We start from the raw sequence: 21,689 nt of genomic DNA, 5'->3' as shown, positions 1-21,689 counted from the left end.
CAGCACTTCTGATTCCAGACCTTCAGTTTCATGATTCATTGCTTCCAATTACTACATGTCACAGTTACTTTATACAGAGCCAGCTCTGCATATACTCCTATGCCTTGAGTTTTCTAGTAACCCTCAGATTATTGCTGAGGCTATCGATAAAGCAAACTTTAAATTATAAATTCACCATCCTGCTTTCCATTTTTATCCTGGCAATCAGTCTAGCTATAGATCTTCCTGCGTTATTATTTGGAAACATGTTTTTCTCATCTAAGCTTTTTTTTTTTAACACCAAACAACTGTCTGAAATGTCCTGCTTGATCTACTGTTAGTTAAGACATCCTGTAAATGCTAGTATGTTCGAAGTAAGAGCCTTTAAACTAACTCATATTAGGGATACTGTGTAAAATTTTCTCATGCATCTCATTTATGCAGTGGATTCTCACAAAGTACATTCCCATTGAGATCACTCATGAAAAATCAAAGCTTAATCTATGCCTTTGCTAAGCAATAAATGCAGAACTCAAGCAACCCACCATGATACATCCTGTCGTTCACTGTAAAATAGAAAGGGAAATTCAATATTGCATTAGGTCAATCACAGGAGAGACAAAGGCCAGAATTCTTTGTTAGAGTTCAGTGACACAGAGATCTCCTGCTCACTGCATTTGGTTGTACGGCACCTGCCGGGTAAGACTATGTCTGAGGTTTCCCTGAGAGGTTACTAACCCCATCTCCCCACCTTTTCTTCTCACTGGAGGTTGCTGCTCCGTTGCACATGGCCTTAACTGCTCAAGAACCAGCCTCTGAACTGCAGGACAGTGTGAGGCAGTGACCTCAGTGACCACTACAGCTGGCCCTGCCTATGATTGAGTAACTACACCCACACTACAACACACCTGCAATTAGTGTTTCTTACTCTAAACCACGGTAGTTGTTAAAAACGGCCAGACTCTAAATCTCATAGTGAGATGAGGAGTCCATCCCCCTGGATGTTAAGAGGTGGCACAGAGCAGTGTGAGCTGCTGGTGGGCAAGATCCTTTCCTCCCCCATGTCCACCCCTGTGGGCTGCAAAAGCTCATGTAGGAGGGGGCTGAAGGCAGCAGGATGCATGCTCTAGATATTGCTTCTGCTTACCCACCCAAGGCCAAGATGGGACACAGAAATTTAACGGAAGACTGAAAATGAGCGGAAACAAGACCAAAACGTTGGAAGAACTAAGAACTACGAGAAAGGTGACACTGAGGCCAATCCTAAAGTTACAAAAATGTGACATGTGGGGACACCACAAATTCCATTATTTTCCTCATTTTATTTGACCTAATTTTTCCTAAGCTAAGAACACGTACATGAACTTCAGGACTCCTCCTGTTGAAGCCAGTACTAGAACTCAAGATTCAACTAACCTTTATTGCTGTGACAGCTGAGGAACCTCATCACACCAGTCTGCCAGCAAAGCCCCTAAGGGTTTATACTTCTCTAGCATTTTCAAGAAAATGGTCACAAGAATAATTAAAAAAATATATATATATATATATGGAGGGAGAATGCCTCAGCACTGAAAAAAACGGTGCCTTCAATTCCTCTTGTTGTTGATGATCTAAATACACAAATACCTCAGTTATAGCCTGTGAAGTTGCTTTACAGATGAGAAATTTTGAAATATGCTCTTACATTTCTCCTATTTTGATGGTGAAATTGAGTCAGTGGTAATTTTCTTATATTAAATGCCATTTCTCAATTATTGGACTGATTGCATGGGGGAAAAATGTTTAGAAAAGCATGACTGAAAACAACACTAAATGTGGAGAGATGATCATATTCTTGTAAGTGGTCACATCTTCCTTTTTAAAGATGCATAAAAATATTATTAAAAAACAGAGATACCCATTTATGATTAATTTCTAACTCTGTTTCAAAATGCAGTTAAAGAACAGCTACTAGAGTTATAAACTGTACTGAGAGTTTCTAAAGAATCCAAACGTTTGTCTGCCTTACTATAAGATACCACATCTGCTCTACCCTCACAGCAACATCAAGCAATTTCTTTTATATCATGAATTGCTAAACAATATAGCGCCCAAATTTAATAATCTAAGCTCAATACGAGTGAACAGTGCGCTGCTGAGGCAAAGAAAGCCAACAGGACGCTGGCCTGTACCAACAAGGACATCACCAGCAGAGACCAAGATGTCATTGTCGTGCTCTGCTCAGCACTTGTCAGGCCATACCTGGAGCACTGTGTTCAGGTTTGGTCCCTGCTATGCAAGAAGAATGTGGACAGGCTGCACAGGGTCCAGAAAAGGCCCACAGAGATGATCAAAGGACTGGGAAGCCACCATAGGAGGGAAGGCTGAGAGAACTGGGTTTGTTCAACCTTGAGAAAAGAAGGCTTATGGGAGACTTCATCACCATGTTCCAGTATTTAAAGGATGGCTACAAAGAAGATGGAGACTCCCTTTTTACAAGGAATCACATGGAAAAGACGAGGGGTGATGGGTACAAGTTACTCCTGGGGAGATTCTGATTGGACACAAGAGTGAAATTTTTCACAATGAGAACAATCATTCACTGGAATAATCTCCCCGGGGAAGTGGTGGATTCCCCAACACTGGAAACTTTCAAGATTCAACTGGACAGGGTGCTGGGTCATCTTGTCTAGACAGTGCTGTTGCCAAGAAAGGTTGGACCAGACAATCTTTGAAGTCCCTTTTAACTTGGTTTTCTATGATTCTAATATAGACATGATTTCCTGACACATACAATGGCTGAGATACAGGCAAGAAACCAAGACACTCACCCACATTCCCTGCACCTTGTTTCTGTTTCTCTGTTTAAAAGGCAACCTCCAAAAGGATGGCACTGGCTGATTCAGCGGGTGACAGTGATTCAGCATTAACTCATTGAGAAGACTGCAGCACAGCCACCACGAGCACTGCTCTGCTGAAGCAGGGCTCTGCTCGCAGGCTCCCACACACAGAGTGACCAGGCAAACTTGACTTAGCCTACGACATCAGCGTGGGCTGAATTCAAGTTCAGACCTCCAGAGCTGGGAGGAAATTAAAATATCCATCTTAAAATGTATGGCTAATGACAATGCATGACAAACAAAACATTCAGCATCATGTTAACCTATTCATACATATCACTTGTAATATAAGCAAACAAGTTGTCAACCACCAAAAAAAGTCCCGTTTTTCTCTGATTGTTTGTGTTTTAAAGTTTGGTGCAGAAATCAAGCAAGACCCATGATCTGACCAGTATTAATTTTAAAAATGCATGTTGCTATTGTCTATTCTCATTTTGATGCTTTTCTACTGTGAATTATACAATTGTAATTATAAACCCCAGATAGTAAATGTGCTTTTCCAGACTATAAAAAAAGAGATGGGCCAACCAAACCCAGGAGTCCACTAATTGCCACTGACTAGCAAAGGCTTAGGATCAGGCCACTGGCCCATAAACACCAAGCTCCATTAGTGGAATGTGTTCTTTCCCCATCCTATTTTTTGTTGAGGAAAAGCATTCCTTGGACATTCCAGTTACAGCTTATGAGTGAAACGGGAATTTGCTGTTGACGTGAGTGAGGTCAGAATTTAACGCTGTGACTTTCAACTAAAGAAATGAAAAGGATTTTCTATTATGCAATTTTAGTTGGGGTGAAGGCTCTTCCTAGCACTGGCTCTGTATTTCCTGTGTAAAGATCTGTCTTCTGAGATTTTGCTAAGTAGCTGCTGCCACTCTGCTGCAGTAACTTACTATGCACTGAGACTCATCTGCCTGGACAAGTTAGTACAGTGATAAAATTAATTAAGTGTAAAGGAAGCAAATTTATCACTCCTAAGTCTCATAGAGAAACACATATGATTATCACTGAAGCTCCAATTCAGTGAATAACTTAAACGCATGCTCAACTGGAAAATATTATCAATCATCATCTTGATTTACAGGGATATTTTGTTATTTAAGATAAGTCAGTGCTTTCCTGCCTCAAGACCAGATAACTGAACCTACCTACAGTTGTGTGGTGATTAAGAATAATTTTACAAAGGGCTAATAAATGATTGTTAGGTGTTTTGAAAAAATGCCTAATCAATTAGCAATTATTTGTCACTATGGACTGCAAAGAGGTCTGACAAACAGTGCCTGTAATGTTCCCATAAAATAGACTCATAAAGTACGATATTTTCATTTGTCCTTAAGTCTCACCTGCACTGGAGAAACTTTTCTTTCCAGCCTAAGGCCCTTCTATATCCTGTATTTATACATGCAAGACGTTATAGACATGGGTCACCAACTAGATTTACTGCAAGGCCCTCATGTGAATAGAGTTGGGATTTGCAGTATGAAAGTCCAGCTGGGTAAGGGCATCTCTACACCTCGGAGCACTTGACCAGCATAAGATACAGAGAACAAAAAACTACACAGTGTGGGCTGCTACAAAACATTTTTCAACCACAGGAAACTGTCGTGAGAAACACAAATATCTTTGTAATTTTAGATCGGTTCAAATAATTTTTCTGAAAAACTAGAAACTTTAAAATCAGTAAAAATAATCTTTTAAAATTCTCATTTAAAATACATGACATTTTTATTTTCATTGTTTAACAAGACAAAATGAGAATAAAAGTAGGTTATCAAAAGTGGGTGCTGGCATTCATACCTTTTTATAGTTGGCATACACATAATGTATATGAATAGCCACACATTTCTAGTGAAAGACTATGAACAAACACACACACATATACAGAGATATATAAACATACTATACATACATACATACATGAGTGGATATACATATTTATGTGCATACAGTATACAGACAAGATACTATACAGGTACAGTAAGTGCAATATACTGTATAAGGCTATACAAACACCGAAAGGTTCTGGTGAAATGGTGACAACCATGAGAACAAAGCTTGGATGGTTTGTGACTTAACGCAGACAGTGGGGAAAACCTCGCTGTTCCGTGTTGTGTTTTACGCAACAAGCACACAGTTCAAACAGAAACATGGTACAATATGTCCAGTTCATATACAAAAAAGCTAAGACAAGTGGGAGTGCATGGAGATAACAGAAATGCATATGAGCAGACAAATAAGGTTGTTCTACCTGGAATACAGAATATTTGGTTCATTTACAAAGAATGCCTATATAGAAACCCATGCTTTCATGAATTCATGCCATTTGTATTTCTACTTTTTCCTTTAAGAATATTATAAAATTCTTGCCCTGAGTTAAACATAAATACACACAAAAAGGGGGTGGGGGTGGAAAAGGAAATTGCATGCTTCTGGGTTTTGGTTGTTTTTTTGTTTGTTTTTGTGGGGTTTTTTAAATATTTTTTTAACCAAGGCACAATGTCTTCAATAGTGGTTGCAAGACCATTTGAAATAAATTCAGCAATTGCTATTGTTCTGGTACTGCATCCTTCCTAATGTGACTAAACTAATTGCACACAAAAGTCTCAGAACAAGTTTTGAAGTGAATTTACAAGTTTTAGAAGAGAATAAGTAAATTTATGAGAAATGCCTTAAAGAGAGATTCCATGAAGAGGAAGGAATGTTACCAAATTAAATTCCTTTATAGGCAAATTACTGATGTTTGGACTGGAATTATTTCACATTAATTACATCATCTATTAGTTTATTATTACTGTAAGTTGTTACCTATTTTTAGTAGAATCATGTACAATGCTGTAAGAGCAACTAAAAATGAGATTAAGAACTTCCAAATAATTTTTAGTTTCTTGTTGTATCAGGACAGGACAGTCATCTCACTGATCCAGTGGTTTATAAGCTGCAAGAATTACAGCTTAGGAACACTTGTTCAATGACACTGTGAGACTTCCAAGGCATGCATCTCCCCATCTCATCAACCTGCAGAAGTCTTTTATTGGAAATATTGGTTATTAGTTTCTCCGTATGTCATCTTAAAATCTACATACCTGTGTACAAGTCTGACCCTCAAAAGAAAGGTCTGGGTGCAAAGGCCACACTTGGCTGCTGCCCCCACAGCCAAGCCCTCAGGCTCGACAGGCACACGGTTCTCACCAACTTCTCACCAATGTGCAGGGGCTCTGGAGGGAACATCGCCTCCCAGGGAACAACCACCTACTACGCTGTGCTCCATCGGCTGTGGCACCTGCGCCCAGAAACTCCTCTATTGAGCTAAGACTATTTTTAAAAGTACCGAAAAACACTGTCCCAACTCTGTCAAAACCAGTCACAACATAACAACCCCCTCAAACCACAGACGAGGGAGATGAGATCTTCTCATGCCTGTCCTCTGTGCCTTTTAAAGAAATTGTAACTCCCAATCTGAGAAACAACTAGGTAAAGACAGTAAAAACCAGGTTGAGTGGGAAGTGGAAACCCTCATAAATGCTGTATTTCATTCTTTGTCAGAATATTGTTGTATTTGAAAGTCTGAGCAACTTCTTTGAGGGAACAAGTCTCTTTCTGTACTCTGCTGGCAAGCTTACAAAACCTGCGCAAGAACAACAAGAGATCAGAGTAAGGGAATAGAATATTCTTCCTCTCACTCTTCCAGTTGAAATATCAGCAGCCAAGCTGGCATTTGAGGGTGAGGAAAGGTATGAAGACAGACTGACTCTAGATCTGGTGCTCAGAGACTGGTCACTGCTCCCATCTCTGATACCTTCCTTCTGTGGCATTACTTCTCCTACAGCTGCCCTTTCACCCATCACTGCTTCACCCCGACATGTATTTTTTGTAGCTAAAACCCCTGCTATGGAGTGGTACGGAGAAGGAGAGCCACCAAAGCCATGCCTGGGCCTTGGCACCCACCACGACAGCAGCGCCTGGTCAGACCCACCTCTGCCCAGCTCCCTCCACGCCGTGAATTGGCGGCCGCTGCGTTGGTGCCAGGCACCCAGCGCACCCTCCCTTGTGCTCTCAGACCAGAGAGCCGTGCAGTGACCTGCTTCTGCTGCATGACCAGCCCAGCTGAATGCCGAAGAAAAGATGTTGGGACAACAACAGCAGGGCTGTCTGCCAACAGAAGATGGCTTTGACACATTTGCTTCTCGTGCCAATCAGTCAAGCGTGCCTTGGAGGTGAGGGATGATGGATGTGGCAATTCCATCTACTTCAAGGTTTGCGTTTTCTTTCTTTCTTTTTTTTTTTTTTTTAATAAGCCTTCTCTATTTGCAGTTTGTATATTTAGAAACAATTTCCACTGCTCTGGACCCATACACTGATTATGTAAGGCCAGATTGAAGCTGAAGCTCCACACAATACAATGTGGAGCCTTCCCTAAAGCATTAACATTCTTGTTGTTGCTCTCATCCAAAATGTTGACAGCATATTTAGCTGGACTGACGACAGCAGAATTTTGCCTTCGTGTTTGCCAGATATTTATCCTGGCAGGAAAAAAACCCAGAAGTGTGTAAAGCAATCCAAGCGCTCCCTCTCGTGGGCATGAGGTTCTGCTGCAAAAGTGCAGCAGACTTGGAAGGCACAAAAGCAGACTTGGAAATCCAAACTCACACATTTTTAGCAGCGCAAACTCCTCAGAAGGCTGTGTGACACAGCAGGACACAGCTCATGCCCCTGCACTTCTTCCTAGGTGCTGACAGTCAGTGTGACGACTCATCCCTGACTCTTGTGAACAATTCAGCCTGAACAAGAATGCAAAATCCTACAGCTCTGGATTATTTGGATTTTCAAATATACTCAGGACACAAGCTGATCAAATCCAGACATCATCTCAAGGTAAAAGTTGGCCCATGTCCCACCAGTGAAGTGCTGGTGCCAGGGGTTTCTCTTTGTACCCCACCGTGGGTTCTTCCATGCCTGTCCATCCTGCCAGGTAGGACCCAGAGGAGTTTCCTCCTCCCAGCTAATGCAAAACCAGTATTCACAAAATGCAGTCTATGTCTACATTCGTTTTCATCTACATGAATGCTAAAGACTTCTCCACTGGAGGAGCAGGACTTCTCCATGAGAGGGACATTTGAGAGAGAGAGACATCATTTGTTAAATGTTCCTAGGAAAATTTACCTGTTTTTTTTCCTATTTTTCACAATCAAACACATTTAATTGTATTTGTGGCATATAAAACTAACTAAAATCACTGACAAAGTACAGTAGATTGCACCCCAAATATTTTTTGCACTTCCCTATTTCACATACACTAAAGCTTAAGCAATTCCTGACAGTCACATACTTACCAATCTACTCCAATCTGCAACTGCTTACTTTCTTATCTATTACTCTGAGCTTACAAAACCTTGGGGCAAGGACAGTCTTTGTTCTAGACACATTGTCTATCAACACAGGGACCTTATTTATGACTGTGACTCTTAGACACCACCACAAACGTTACTGTGGTAGATTCTAGCGGCCAACATTAAGCAGGTTTTGGACCCAGTGATTATCTCATGCCTTATTAAAGATGATGGTTAAACATAAGGAGCAATTAAGTCCCTTTAAGCGAATAACTTCACATGCAAAAATAGAAGCTACTATCCATGCCAATAGAGTGTATAGAAAGTCCAGACCAAAACCCCATGAGACTCTGATTACAGAGCGAGAGGCATGGGACTGTTCACACACTGTAGACATACATTTTGAATGAAGAAAAAGATCAAGTATCAAAAAGGAACAACCATAGTCTTGGCCCCAGGAGCCGAGGCATTGCACTAGTTGAAGGGGAACACTTGGCATTTACAGGCAGGGAGCAAAAGAAAACGATTGCCACCATCCCATGAATTGTTTCATGTTTTGCTATTCTACATCCAAATTACACAATAGACTTTCAAAACTTTTGAAAACTAGAGGAAAAAAGAGGGACAGAGAAAGTCATACCAGAGTGGCAATTAGCACAGTAGTTAGATATCCCTTTTGAACAGGAACTCGGGACTGCATCTCCCCTGAGATCTTAAACCAGCAGCCCAGGGGGATCTTTTTTCCCCTTTGGCCCAGATGGCAAGTACAAACAAAGTCGGTTCTTTCATTGCAAATCCTTCTGCATTACTAGAACCACAAAAGCAGAATCACTAACATTTGATGCTAGTTTCAGATTGTGATTCATCAAGGAGTGCATCTAGCAAAGACTTACAGTACTGAGCAATGACACAGGTTTACACTATGTAGCAGATACAAACTCTCTTACTAACACACTTGTTACCATTTCCCTAATATTCAAACTGGATGAAAGAGTACTTCAGTCTACAAAGTTCTCCATCTATCTGCCATGAGCGTATTTCTTGCATATAACGGAAGTTAAAAAAAGACTGCTATGATCAGATACAGAACAGTGGATCTTGATTTGTAGGTGCTCATTTTGGAGCAGCAGAATTCATTAAGTGCAGCAGTCAGGATCCTGCTATGGTGCCCAATAACTGCAGGGTGTTTATCCAGACCCTGCTATGGTGCCCAATAACTGCAGGGTGTTTACTGACTGCTCTGAGCTCTTGTATGCTATTGCTGGGGAAAGCGGCAACTTTAAGCTGAGAATAATATACGAGCATAGATGCTTTGTTTATGCTTATAGAGTAGCATAGAGCCCATACGCTTTCAGATGCACATTTGCCAACCAAAGCATGATGATGTCAATTCAGTGGGGAAGTACTTTGTCTAGGTGCCTTCAAAAAAAATTATAGCCACAATAGTAAGAATGTATCCTTCTTGCATTCGTCGATTTCAGGACGAACACAATGCTTACAAGGCATAGAAGGACTGTAATATGCTTTGTATCCACAGCTAAGGCCAGAGACATTAAGAGCTGGGCTTGTGATATTTAGTTGGCCCAGTACAGAATGACTCGTTAAAGTTGGCATGAGACAAAGACTCAGCTGCATTGCTGAAGGGTATGCAGTCCTTGTCAAAATTCAACTCTAAACTATTTCTCTAAAGTTTTATAAATTTCTTACAAGGAGCTTATTCTGCACTTAAACTGCAGGGTGGTGCTCTAAGAATGCGTGTGGAGAGAAATGTATATCTCATATTTTTCTTCGTCCTATTTCCTTTCCACCATTCTGTTGCTATAAAACGGAACAATTAGAATATCTGTTTGGGATTTTTTGGCTAGAGTACAAAATTAAATAATAGTTGCCCTTGAGATATGGTCTCACATCAGTTTTAATGCTAGAATTTTTTTTCGTGATAACACACGTGTGTTTTAATTGCATTTCGGTTAGCACCTAAATATTGAGTCTTTAACAACACGTTATCCAAGCTGCTGTGCGGCAGTATTTGGTATCTGGGGTCTGAGAGGCGAGGCTGGTGCCCGCGCCCTCATCCCCCAGGGCCACCCCTCTGCCGCCATGCGGGAGCCGGCCGGGCACAGGCTCACAACGCTTCTGCACGAGGTTCTTCCAGTTATCTGACACAACAGTTGTGATTCCAGCCAGGAGGGAAAAAAAAATCCCCACGCATCTCAACCACGCTTAACTTAAATAACGCATCTCCTGGGGAATTCGGGTGAAGCCCGTACAGGACCCGCACAGGCTTCACGCTTCCCTGAGCCGGGCAGCGCTTTGCACCGGCACCGTCAATCAGCAGCAGCTGGGACACCTCCCGCCACCAGGACAACCCCCGCCACAGGGACACCCCCCCACCCCGGGACAGCCCTGCACCGGGACCCCCCCCCCACCCCGGGACAGCCCTGCACCGGGACCCCCCCCACCCCGGGACAGCCCTGCACCGGGACCCCCCCACCCCGGGACAGCCCTGCACCGGGACCCCCCCCATCCCGGGACAGCCCTGCACCGGGACACGCCCCCACCCGGGGACCCCGCTCCCTTCCCGAGAGCCGCTTCCCAGCAGCCCCAGCGCCGCCGCCCCGCCCGGCTCCCGCCGGGGACCGCCAGGCGGCGCCCTGGGCCCGGCGAACGCGGCGGCGGCAGCGGGGCTGGGACCGGTCCCCGCCCCAACCCGGGCTGAACCCCCCGCCCGGCACAACGCCGCCGCACCAACCCCGGACAGCAGCATGTTTCACGTCCCGCCGCCTCTCCATCGCAGCCCCGTACCGCCGGAATGGCAGCGCTGCCCCAGGCGGGCACCCCGCTTCGCCTCCCGGCTTGGGAAAAATAAAGCTTTTCCTAAACCTTCTGGATTTTCCAAACGTCATTTTGAATAGCTGTTAAAGTGCACTTCTGTCCAGGACTTCTCCGGCACAGACCCGAACAATGAAGAGGGAATTGTCTCCTTACTGAACACAACACAGTGTGCATTATACTCATCTCAGACCAACTGCAAATAAACACAGTGACGAAACTCCTTCCACAGTTGTATATTTGAAGTAGAAAACATGCTTTTTACTTCTCTACCTACATTAATACACAGGAAAACTATGCTGGAAAAATCCTGGTCTTTTGCTTCCAGGACTCTGTAGAGCCTGGATTTCCATTCCCATAAAACTGCTCCCTTGGTGGGTGCAACACGAAACCCAGGAGCCAGCCCACCCACCCACCCAGCACCGCCTGGCTGCTGCTCTCCCCAGGCACGGCCAGCGAGTCCGACCACGGAGCCTGGCAGGAGGGAGGATGCCAAAAGCACAACATCATTTCAAAGGTTACCTGTAGGTAGGACCCACCTCCCTAATGCTGAGCACCCATGGATTAAGTCTGAACAGGTGTGAAAGTCTACTACCCAGCAATGGACATTTTAACAACTGTTACCTGTTCAGTGGTAAATGTCCAGGAGCCTCTAACACGCACAGAGCAGGAACGACCCCAGCTAGATTTCCGCAACCGACAGACATGGTTAAATTAGGAGGTTATCTGAGGTAACCGACACGCAGCTCTGCATGGTCACTGAGGTTTTAGCTAGGTCAATCCGCTCTGCAGCCACCTCTTTTCATATAATCCGCAGGGAACCTGTATTATACCCCTGAGTTAGACATCTCAGAGGTAGGTAGGGTAGATATCAACTAAACAGTACACTCAGTCCTTCTACAAGTCTGTTTTATGATACCTAAATACAAATTTAAGGAGTCTACTTGTCTCTAAAATTCTTGCCTGTAAAAGACACATACCCAAACCATTGATGGATTCACTTCATTTGGTGCAAGACAATAATCACACTGTCAAGTCCATTCTGTGAATGGGAGGCCTTTCCCCTTTGCTGTGTTACATTCAGATAACACATAAAACAAGTGAAATCTCTCCTCAGTTTTAGAAGGTAATGGTTGTTATGTCCATCACGTGGACCTTCTGTGTTATGTTCACTGATGGGGACATATGGGGGAAGAAAAATGCTGTCTCAACTTGCTGGGGGCTCAGGCAGATACCAGGCAAGTAATGAACTGAGCTGCCCTTTTTTTTTTTTCCCAAAAAACAAGGCACAAAAAATTCCAGTGTTGATTCTGATATATTTTCTAGCTTTTTCTTCATTCCTTCAATGCAAATTGAAATCTCTTAATTCATAGCTGTCCATGTATCTTCATTGACTCCTCTGAGTTATTCCTGCTAACCGCAGCATGGCTTCTGGATTTTACTTTGATCATGACTGTAAAGTTTAAATCTTTCTTCCTTGCTTAAATTGGAACTAGATACTACTGCCTTGTCCTCCCCACAAGGAGACATAAGACCTTGAGAGTTATGCAGAATTAAGATAGCACACCTCGAGGAGGCAACAGTAAAGGACAGTGCTGTTTTCCTGCTGAAAAGCAAGTACCTAACAGGCAGCGTGAAGAGAGGCTGCACATTTGCAGATAAGGTACAGAGTTTTGTGGGAATCTGGCTGAAAATAGGCTCTGCTCTGCAGAAAAGCTGAAATATCACATTGTAACTACCAGGAGTTCTGTTTTCAAAGTGTGTATTTTCCTTCAGATCATGGATCTTCATTATAAACACACACTGTTGTGCTGCTATGCAGCTTAATACATGCTATTTTCTAAGAGCTGTCTACATCTTAATGAAAACAAACTTTACTTTGCACAATTCATTTGCAGCAATAGATCTAGAGATAGTTAAATTGTTTCCTTTTTCTTAAAATGGAAACCAGTGGGGTTTTTTTGTATGCTGAAAACTGTTTCAGAGAAGCCTGTCCATGACCTAGAGATGATTCTATGTCCATTAAAAATATAGATGTGAGATGCTCTGCTCTCCAGCAGAGGGACTTCCACAGCAGAGGTTGCTTAAAATGTTTTCTTCTTTTGTGACTGACTTGCTCGGTGCACATGCATCCTGTATGCAACAAGGATTTTCGAGTCCATCAATAGAGCGTAATCCTTTGTTAATCTGAGGTGAAGATGCGGGGGATGGCGGGATGCAGGGAAACATTGCTGTATCACAGTGATCCCTGTGACTTCAAATCCTGCTTGATTTACACAAGTGAACAATTGTATCCGCTGTGGGGGTCTCCTGATATGACTGAGCATTCACCACTGCAGGGCAAAACCCCTGACCGTGCTGGCTACAGCACAGAGGCCCCAGCTATATGGGTGATGAGTTTTTTATTGGGGCATCCTTGGACCATGTTTATTCTACTTCATAAACCTCACGCGGTGGTTAGCTTCTACTGTTTTCTGTCCACTTGGACGTCTACAAACAACTGGCACTAGTTTTCATTTCCATATAAAGGCCAAACTCAGATGGACTTTCACTGTTTCTAATTTTATTCACACATTCTTTATCTCTAAGATATGACTTACTGTACTTTCTAGAACATTTTCCCATTCCCTGTAAGCTGTCTGCTAACACTGCAGAACCTTTACTAGGCATTACATTCTGCGATATCTAGAACACTTCTGTGCTACTTACACTCCACTCTTTAGGATATTTATATTAAGATATGTATTTAGGAAATATAGCTATATGCCACTTCTGTAGCTCAAATATTATATATTCCATGCTTCTGCCATATTACAGTTCCAAGCTCCCCAACTGACTTCCTCTGCTACTCCTTAATTTCTTAAGCTTTGTCCTTACACAATCAATAACTTCAGTTCCCAGATAAACTCATGTTTATCTTTCAGTTTAAATTGAGTCAATTCATGACTTCATCCAAGATTACTTCCTGCAACCAGCTCTTTCAAAAAGCCCTCACCATTTACCAGAACTAAGTCCAGAACGGCACACTGTCTGTCTGCCTCAGCATGTCGGTAACTGCTGGCGGCTGCCGCACTACAGAATTTTAAAGTGTTCTCCGTTGGTGAACAGCCATATAATTCACCTCTGCTTCTAAGCTTTCTTTTTATTTATAAGTGAACACTATAATGCTGACCATCAATATACAATAAATACATTCCATGAATATTAACTGGTTAATCCTCACAATTCCTACACCAAAAAACAAGGCATGGGGGAGTGAAACATCATTAGTTACATGATTAGCCAATATTTGATTGGAATTAAAATTTTAGGTTTCCTCAAGTCAGACCTATTTTTAATTACTAAGCATCCTCACCACTTCTTTTAATGATTCTGTATTAAAAATTATGAGCCTTGAGAGCTCAGTTGCAAATATGATTTTTTTTTCCCCAAGTTAAACATCTTAAAAAAGTCAGTTTGGCATCCACGAAGATTTGAGAAATCTGATTAACAGTAATCTGCCCTTTCCCAGATCTCGTATCCCTGTCTGAATGTCAGCTGTGCCAATCTCATCAACAAAGAGCTGGATAACAGGATGCGACCTCTTAATCTTTTGGAAAGTCTAATTGCTGATTACAATGTGGTTAAGAAAACTAGTATCAATACAATCAATAGCCACGGCGCATGAAAATAAATGCCCTATATGCCACAATCTGTCAGATTCAGAACAGGCTATCTACCCAGCCGTTCCCAAATTCATTTCACCTGTCATAGATTACGTGCACATTAAGATAGAGGAGATGTATAAAGAACACAAAGTAATGTTTGTGTCTGCCATGGAGATAATAAGACTTTTGTTATTCCTCTGGAATCATGGTGAAATCCACACCTTGTAAAATTACGTCACCATAATAAAAGACAACTTAATAGGTGGACAGTAAGAGACTGATGGGTTGAAGGGAAGACTTATGGGGAGAGCAAGCTTTTACTAGTTTTGCTTGGTTTTCATGAAGCCATGTCCATACATTATTCAATTAGCAAGATCACCCTCTACAGGCACTTGAAAATTCCTTTTATCATCTTTGTTCCTTTCTTCTGTATGAAGTGAGGTGGATTTTTCCTCCACAGTTTCAGTGAACCCTGGCTGCAGCTTCTAAGAGGCTCATTATCTCTTCTATCACGTCAGCTTCTGCTTTCAAGGCTTATTGTTTAGTTCTTAATATAAACTGAGAGACTGAAATCCCTTCAAAACACCCAAGGTGCCTTTGCCACTAAGTAACCAGCAAAGCATCGTGTCTGTGGTAAGACCCATTTAATCAAAAATCACATACTATATGAACACCGGGACACTCAAAACCTTTGGAAGTACAATTACCCAAACTTCCTCCTTAGATGATGTGGTATTTAAATAGGGTGTCATTTTGAACCTCCACTATGGATTTGATTTTCTTATGTAAAATACGCTCTCAAAAAGTGCAAGGTTCTGTTAGGCACTGTGTCCAGCAGGGCTCAGAAGTAATACAATAGCATCAGTTTTGCAGGATAAAGAATTTTAACCTGTATGGACTAGGCTACCCAAATATAGCCTTCCTAACAAGTAGTTGGCTGTCTGGATTGAGTAAAGCAACCTTGCTCTTCTGGTCTCTACTTTGGTCAAGACCTTCTAGAAGCAGCTCACCAAGCTACAAACAACTTAAATAGACAATTATTGCAAAGCAGTCCTTAGGGAGTTTTCCACTCAAATCTCATTGAAATTCAATAGGATTATGGGGACTAATTCCCTGAAAGCCAATCAAAAATTCACCATCTAAGGACGTTTGTGTGTGTGCATAAATATATATGTATAAGCACATATATATACATACGTTGATGTCTCTTTGTGCATATGTATACTTACCCACACGGTGATGTGTAGGCCCGTACATGTACACACAAGTGATACAATACTGCAGTGCTTTGAGCTTGACAGAAGGCATTCATGTTATGTTTAAGTGAAACCTATCAACTGCTACTCTCAGCAGTTAGTTCTGTCAAACTAATAATACAGGTCTGTGCAGCAAAAAGATACAATATCAGTATTAGTATATAAAATAAAGGTAAGTGTAGGTTTCCCATGTCTTTATTTCTTTTCTATTTTCTCACTATTGGAGAAATTCGCTAAACTCAAACACTTTCTTTTCTTTTTCAAGGGTTTATGGGGCATTTTTGGTTTTGATGATGAAAAAAAGTATCTCTGTTTAAGACACAAGGAGATGCTACCCCTTTGATTTGGTTTTTGATTCCCAACAATATGCAATAAATATAACTACAGTGGACTATTTAATAGTCCTGTAAGCATTACACGGCCTATAGCTGAAGAGAGTCTAGCTGCCTTAACTAAACAAAACTTACTGTAAGAGCAGTTTTCAGGACAGTGATAAATCACAGTGTAATACAATCATGCATTGAGCTCAAAACAAATGTGAGACTGGCACAAATATTAAAGTACAACTGGGCAGAAGTCAGGTATGTACAAGTCATTGACAAACATTGGTGCAAGTGCTTTAGACAAGACATTTAAAAGAAATTTACATAAAAACATAGATTAAATTTATCAAAGTTTGATAAATTTTAGAGACAGTAAAAAAAGTACAGAAAACATGAAAAAATAAAAACCCCAGCCAATTCATACAGTACAGTTTTACTGCATTTATATTACAGAATGAAGACAGAAAGGATACAAAGAATCAAGAGCAAAGAAAATTCTGCTGGCTCTGGCCAGTGGAATTTCATTGCCAATGAGAGATGTGCACGCACAGATGCATGCACACACATAGAAAATAAAGACAAAAAAACCAAAAAAAATCATTTACTGTAACAAATGACAGACACAGAGGTGAGAAACATTTGGCATGTTGCAGCACAAGAAGTCATTCACGATTTGCTAACGATGGTACCTGGCTTGGCTGAAGATCACTGCCTTGCCTGAGTGGAGCGACGGATGGAGGAGGCACACCTGATGTGGACGCAGACCGCCCCAATCTACAACTTGCTTTAGGCTCTGTAAAGGAAGAGAGAAGAAAATGCACCGGTGAACAGGAGGCTGGTTACTGCTGCAGTGAACTGACCCAGGATTCCCTCGAAATGGAGACTCCAGGCTTGGTTTCTAGTCTTGGGCGTTTGGCTGTATCGTGAACAGAAGTTGAGATCAGAAGGATTAAGACAGAAGCCATCCTATGTCAAGGCCTCTTTCCTCTCCTCTAGCATTTCTGAAGTACAGAGCATAAAACAGCAGACAGATAGGAAGCATTTAAATGAAACATTCTTCTTGGCCTCCCCAGCGCCTTTTTCTACTCCTTATAAAATACAGCAGCGATTAAGGGAGTTACAGCAGCTTCTTGTTTCATCTCTCCATCCCAGAGCTAAGGGAGATGATAGCCCAAAGACTGATAGGGCTGAGGAAAATCATGAAACGCCAGAAAATGAAGGAAGGAATGTATAAAAGTGATGAGGATACTGTCACACTTAGGGATTTGGAATGACACCAAAAATACTTGGAAATCTGATGTTAATGGCAGTGAATTGAGAGACAGAAAGTAGGAAGAAAGGAGAGAACTCAGAACATCAACAGTGGCAAATTCTGAAGTCAGTTCCCCAGAATCAAGGCAATTACAGAAGTAGAGGTTGCCTTGAGAGAAATCTCTGTTCCAGAGAAGAACTCCACAGAAATTACACAGTTATTTCATTTTCCTTCTTCTGTTGTACGAGGCAATTCTCAGAAGGCTCCCCATTGATTTCCAGCACAGGTTACTACAGTGAACATACTGACACGAAGCTGACCGTGCAGCTTGGAAGTCCTGGATGAAGGTTTTTGTGTCTGGGCCATGCTGACATAAGTGCACTACCCCAGTGTTCAACACCCCACATCTGGTCTAGAAGAAACTGTCTTTTCCTGATAAAAGTGCCTGTCTGTTTCTGTCCAAGAAAGATATTTTTCCTTGCATTTCCTGTTTATGGCTGAGGAAACATCTTACAGCCCATGGCTTTTGGCCCAGATTAATGTGTTCATTCTCTTCATATTTTATAAGCCTTCTTTCCAACCCTGCACCTGTCCTTTCTATTTAGTGGGCAAACACTGAGACCAAGGATATTTGCACTCAGCAGACATACTGTGCACAATAATGGATTCTCAATTTTAGCATCGATAGTACTGCTTTACCATGAGTAATAAGTAGTTATAATTATACCGTGCCTCCTTACAATGGGTTTAAAGAATTTCTTCTATTCAATCTCATGTTTTCAAGAAGAGGGGAAGGACCTATGCCTTGTGCAATCCTGGTTGAGCAACTTTGCCTTTGAGGCATGTTTTCCCACATCTTTTGCTTTTGCCTCTCTGAAATATATTTTGTTATGCCTCATTTACACTGCTGCTTTGTCTGTGTTTGTTTTATACTAATATCTCTATTTGCTACGTGGATCTCTAGTATCATCACTAGCCACTGGCTGGGCCATTGTTTGAAAGGAATGAGATGTCCATCACCAGCACATCCTTAAGGCCACTTGGCACATTTTGGAAACCTGAGGACAGCTGGCACGTTACACCACCTATCAGCAATGTGCTGAAATGTGTTCTTCCAATCCCACTGATGCTTTTTCATTGTCACCTTAAATGCTTATTTTCCTCAGATGTTTTAGAATTCAATAGGGTATGGAGAAGAGCTATCCACTTAAGCTGGAGCACTTAGGCCAATGAAAGCATCTGTATGGGTGAATATTCATCAACTAAATATTAATAGGTTGGTTAACATCCAGCTGGCTGAGCAGCAAAAATATTTATGCTGTTTGACGAATGCATTATTCAATTCACTCGTTCCTAGTCAGTCTGTAAACACACCACGAGTCAACACAGCAATAAGCATGCAGAAAGGAACAGACTGATCTCGCCCATAACCTTGCATTTTGTACATAATCTGTTGGTTTGCTTTTTTTGGACTTGGGCAGTTATTCTGAAGGTTTGATTAGATTTGTTTTTGTCCTGATTTCACACCGTCTGTGTGCCAGACTTCTGACTGATTCTTTCAATAATATAGATACAATAATGGATCTCATGTCTGTTCCCTCCTGGAATTTTGCTGGGGTTTCAGAGGGGACAAGAATTGCAGGTTTTTTGGGTTGTTTTTGCCTACTGCTAAATAGAGAGTCTGTTTTTGCTGTAACAAGCAAAATCAGACACCCAGCACGTAAAAAACTCCAAGGCACTGTCTGCCATTGCTTCTGAATTGTTTGCTTTGGGAAAGCAGAGAGAAGTGTCATAATTTGCAATTTGGATATATGTGCAACAACAAGAGATTACCATTTCCTTGCCAAAGAGACTCCTTTCATCTGGCATCAAAGAAATAAAACCTATCACACACAGATGAAGTATTAGTTCCTTTATCTCCTTGTAATATATGTTACACTATTAAGGAAACTATTGCGATTTTCATGATGATCCTCACCAGAAGAGGTTTCAGAGACAGCTCCATCTAGCTTTTTTTAAGTTCAGGAAGTTAGGTCAGACAGTGAAAGGTAAAAATGTGTTTTGGGTTTTTTTTTAATGGTCATTCCATCGGTCTCCGTGAGAATATTTTTAGACCAAATAAATGCTCAATTCTACTGTAATTAGTGCTCTGAGTAACATCTTCACACTGCACACTACTGTGGGGAAAAAAATATCCATAAATGGTCTGTTGCATAAATGATGCCCAACTTACTGCTCTGTATTATGCAGCATATTATTTTTCAGCTGTGTACTGAGGCTAACTGGATTTTGATCACTTCAAAATAATAATGATCACTTCAAATAATAACTTCTGCTTTGGGCTAGCTACACAGTCGTAAGAGGTCTTCTTGCATAATTATGTCCACCGTCCAGTCACTTTCAGTACCTTTACGTCTTGGTTTTCATGTTTTAAATGGTCATGCCAGCTTGTCTGTAAGGCCTGCATATTGATGCTGATTCTGGTTCTGGAATGAAAATGGGTTTTCCTCGTTACTGCTAAGAATCTTGAAGGAAGGATAACTTCCGCCTGCAAATCTCAGGGACAGTCTCTAGTATTTAATTCTTGCTAATCTCACAGGAACAATATGGAGACAGCTCAGTATTAACATCTGAAATGAGCAGTCTTGAGACTACTTGAGAAGTCCCATTGTCACAGTAATGTGGAACAGAGTTTTATCAGCCAGCCTGATAAGCACATAGGGGAGGCTCTGTAGATATCTGTCCTCTGAGGTGGACCCATTTGCTGAGGGTCCATGATAACGCAAGCTAAGCTACCTCAGGCTCCATACTGATAAAGTTAGCATGGCACCTCATTTCTGTACTGTGCTTCACTTTGCTGTGCGAGTGGATCCTCTGGTTCTAAATCAAACCTGCCTGAAAGAGGGTTCCAGAGATTCCACTCCAAACACAGGACCACAGCTGGGGGCCTTTTGACACTGCTGTAAGCCACGCAAAAGCTGACAAGGGCTAACAGCCTACTGCCAAGCGAGGGGACTCCCAGGCATGTGTCTAAGTGCTTTACTGGACTGAGGCCAACGCACTGCACTTGAGTAGCCATTAGAGATGCCTGTTGCAATCAATGGGCAGCACGAGGTTTGAATTCAGCAGATTGCTTGGGGTAGATAGAGAGCTGCAGACCATATTTAATGTTATGCACAAAAACGTTCATAAGATTCGGTTGTCATATTTAACTGATGAAACTTTGGTGGCATTATTTTGCACGGCTTCAAATGGCGCATCCCGCACACTGTGCCGTGTTAGACAAACGCGCTGCTCACCGAGTGCCTGAGCTGCCCCCAGGAGCTGGGTGCAGATGCAGCGTAGTGCGAGCAGGGGCTGCTCAGCCCCCTGTCGTGTCACCGCAACACTCCCAGCAATGCGAGTGGTTGGGACCACAGCCACCTCAGCACAAAGTGAACCTGCACTCCTGGTCAGCAGCAATGGGACCAGCATCACGGGACTCTCAGGTGTAAGCTGGGTCCAGACAATGCCAGCAGGATTACACATTGGTGTAAGCAAGCAGACAGCCCCAAAGGACAGCATTACAGATGAGAATTTTAGGAGAGACTATCCAACACAGAAATACAGGTTTTCCAATAACAAATGGGATTGCCTTAAAATTGTGTACTTCATTATGTATTTAAGCACTCATATAAATGACCTGTTTTCCAAATGTGAAAGTGCTGTCATCGTAACCAAAGATGTAGAGGCTTGGCTGGGTGCATTTGGGGCAGTGGGTGTTGTTGGATTTTCTTCAATAAAGCAGAGTGCTGAAATGCGACAAGATTTGAGGAAATATTTTCAGTCAGCTTTATATCAATGTGCTATGGTTTTCTATATTCTCCAGAAATACAACAGCTCTGCACGATTTTTATTTTTGGATCTTAACTGAAAGAGTTCTTTTATTCATCCAAGGAAACCTTCATTCTGCCTATCCTAATCTTAATTCAAAAAAATACTCTGGCTGTCACTTACATTGGAGAAGCTTCTTATCCTGTCACAGTCTCTTCTTTGCACATGAAAAGAGAAATATTGCTTATTTGCTACAGCTGCCAAGAAGCACATTTTGAATTAAACAAGGCAATGTGACAGGGTGAGAGTAATCACATGCAAAAAAGAAAAAAAAAAGAAAACGAAAAAGAAAACATGCATACTGGAAAAATGAATCACACCTAT

At 41.9% G+C, this 21,689-nt stretch overlaps 1 protein-coding gene across 1 annotated transcript in view; it reads right to left on the bottom strand.

Annotated features, from left to right (window-relative positions):
• The window catches only part of NYAP2 (neuronal tyrosine-phosphorylated phosphoinositide-3-kinase adaptor 2), a 129,871-nt gene that overhangs the window by 9,002 nt on the left and 99,180 nt on the right, over window positions 1-21,689 (bottom strand). The window contains exon 5 of the mRNA XM_065640039.1: window positions 16,930-17,033. Coding sequence (XP_065496111.1) covers window positions 16,930-17,033 — 104 coding nt within the window. The remainder of the gene's footprint in view (window positions 1-16,929; window positions 17,034-21,689) is intronic.

The sequence above is a fragment of the Caloenas nicobarica genome, chromosome 8 (genome assembly GCF_036013445.1).
Source record: "Caloenas nicobarica isolate bCalNic1 chromosome 8, bCalNic1.hap1, whole genome shotgun sequence".
Lineage (NCBI taxonomy): Eukaryota > Metazoa > Chordata > Aves > Columbiformes > Columbidae > Caloenas > Caloenas nicobarica.
The sequence above is the reverse complement of the archived record's forward strand: the minus strand, read 5'-3'. Positions and strand labels throughout refer to the sequence as shown.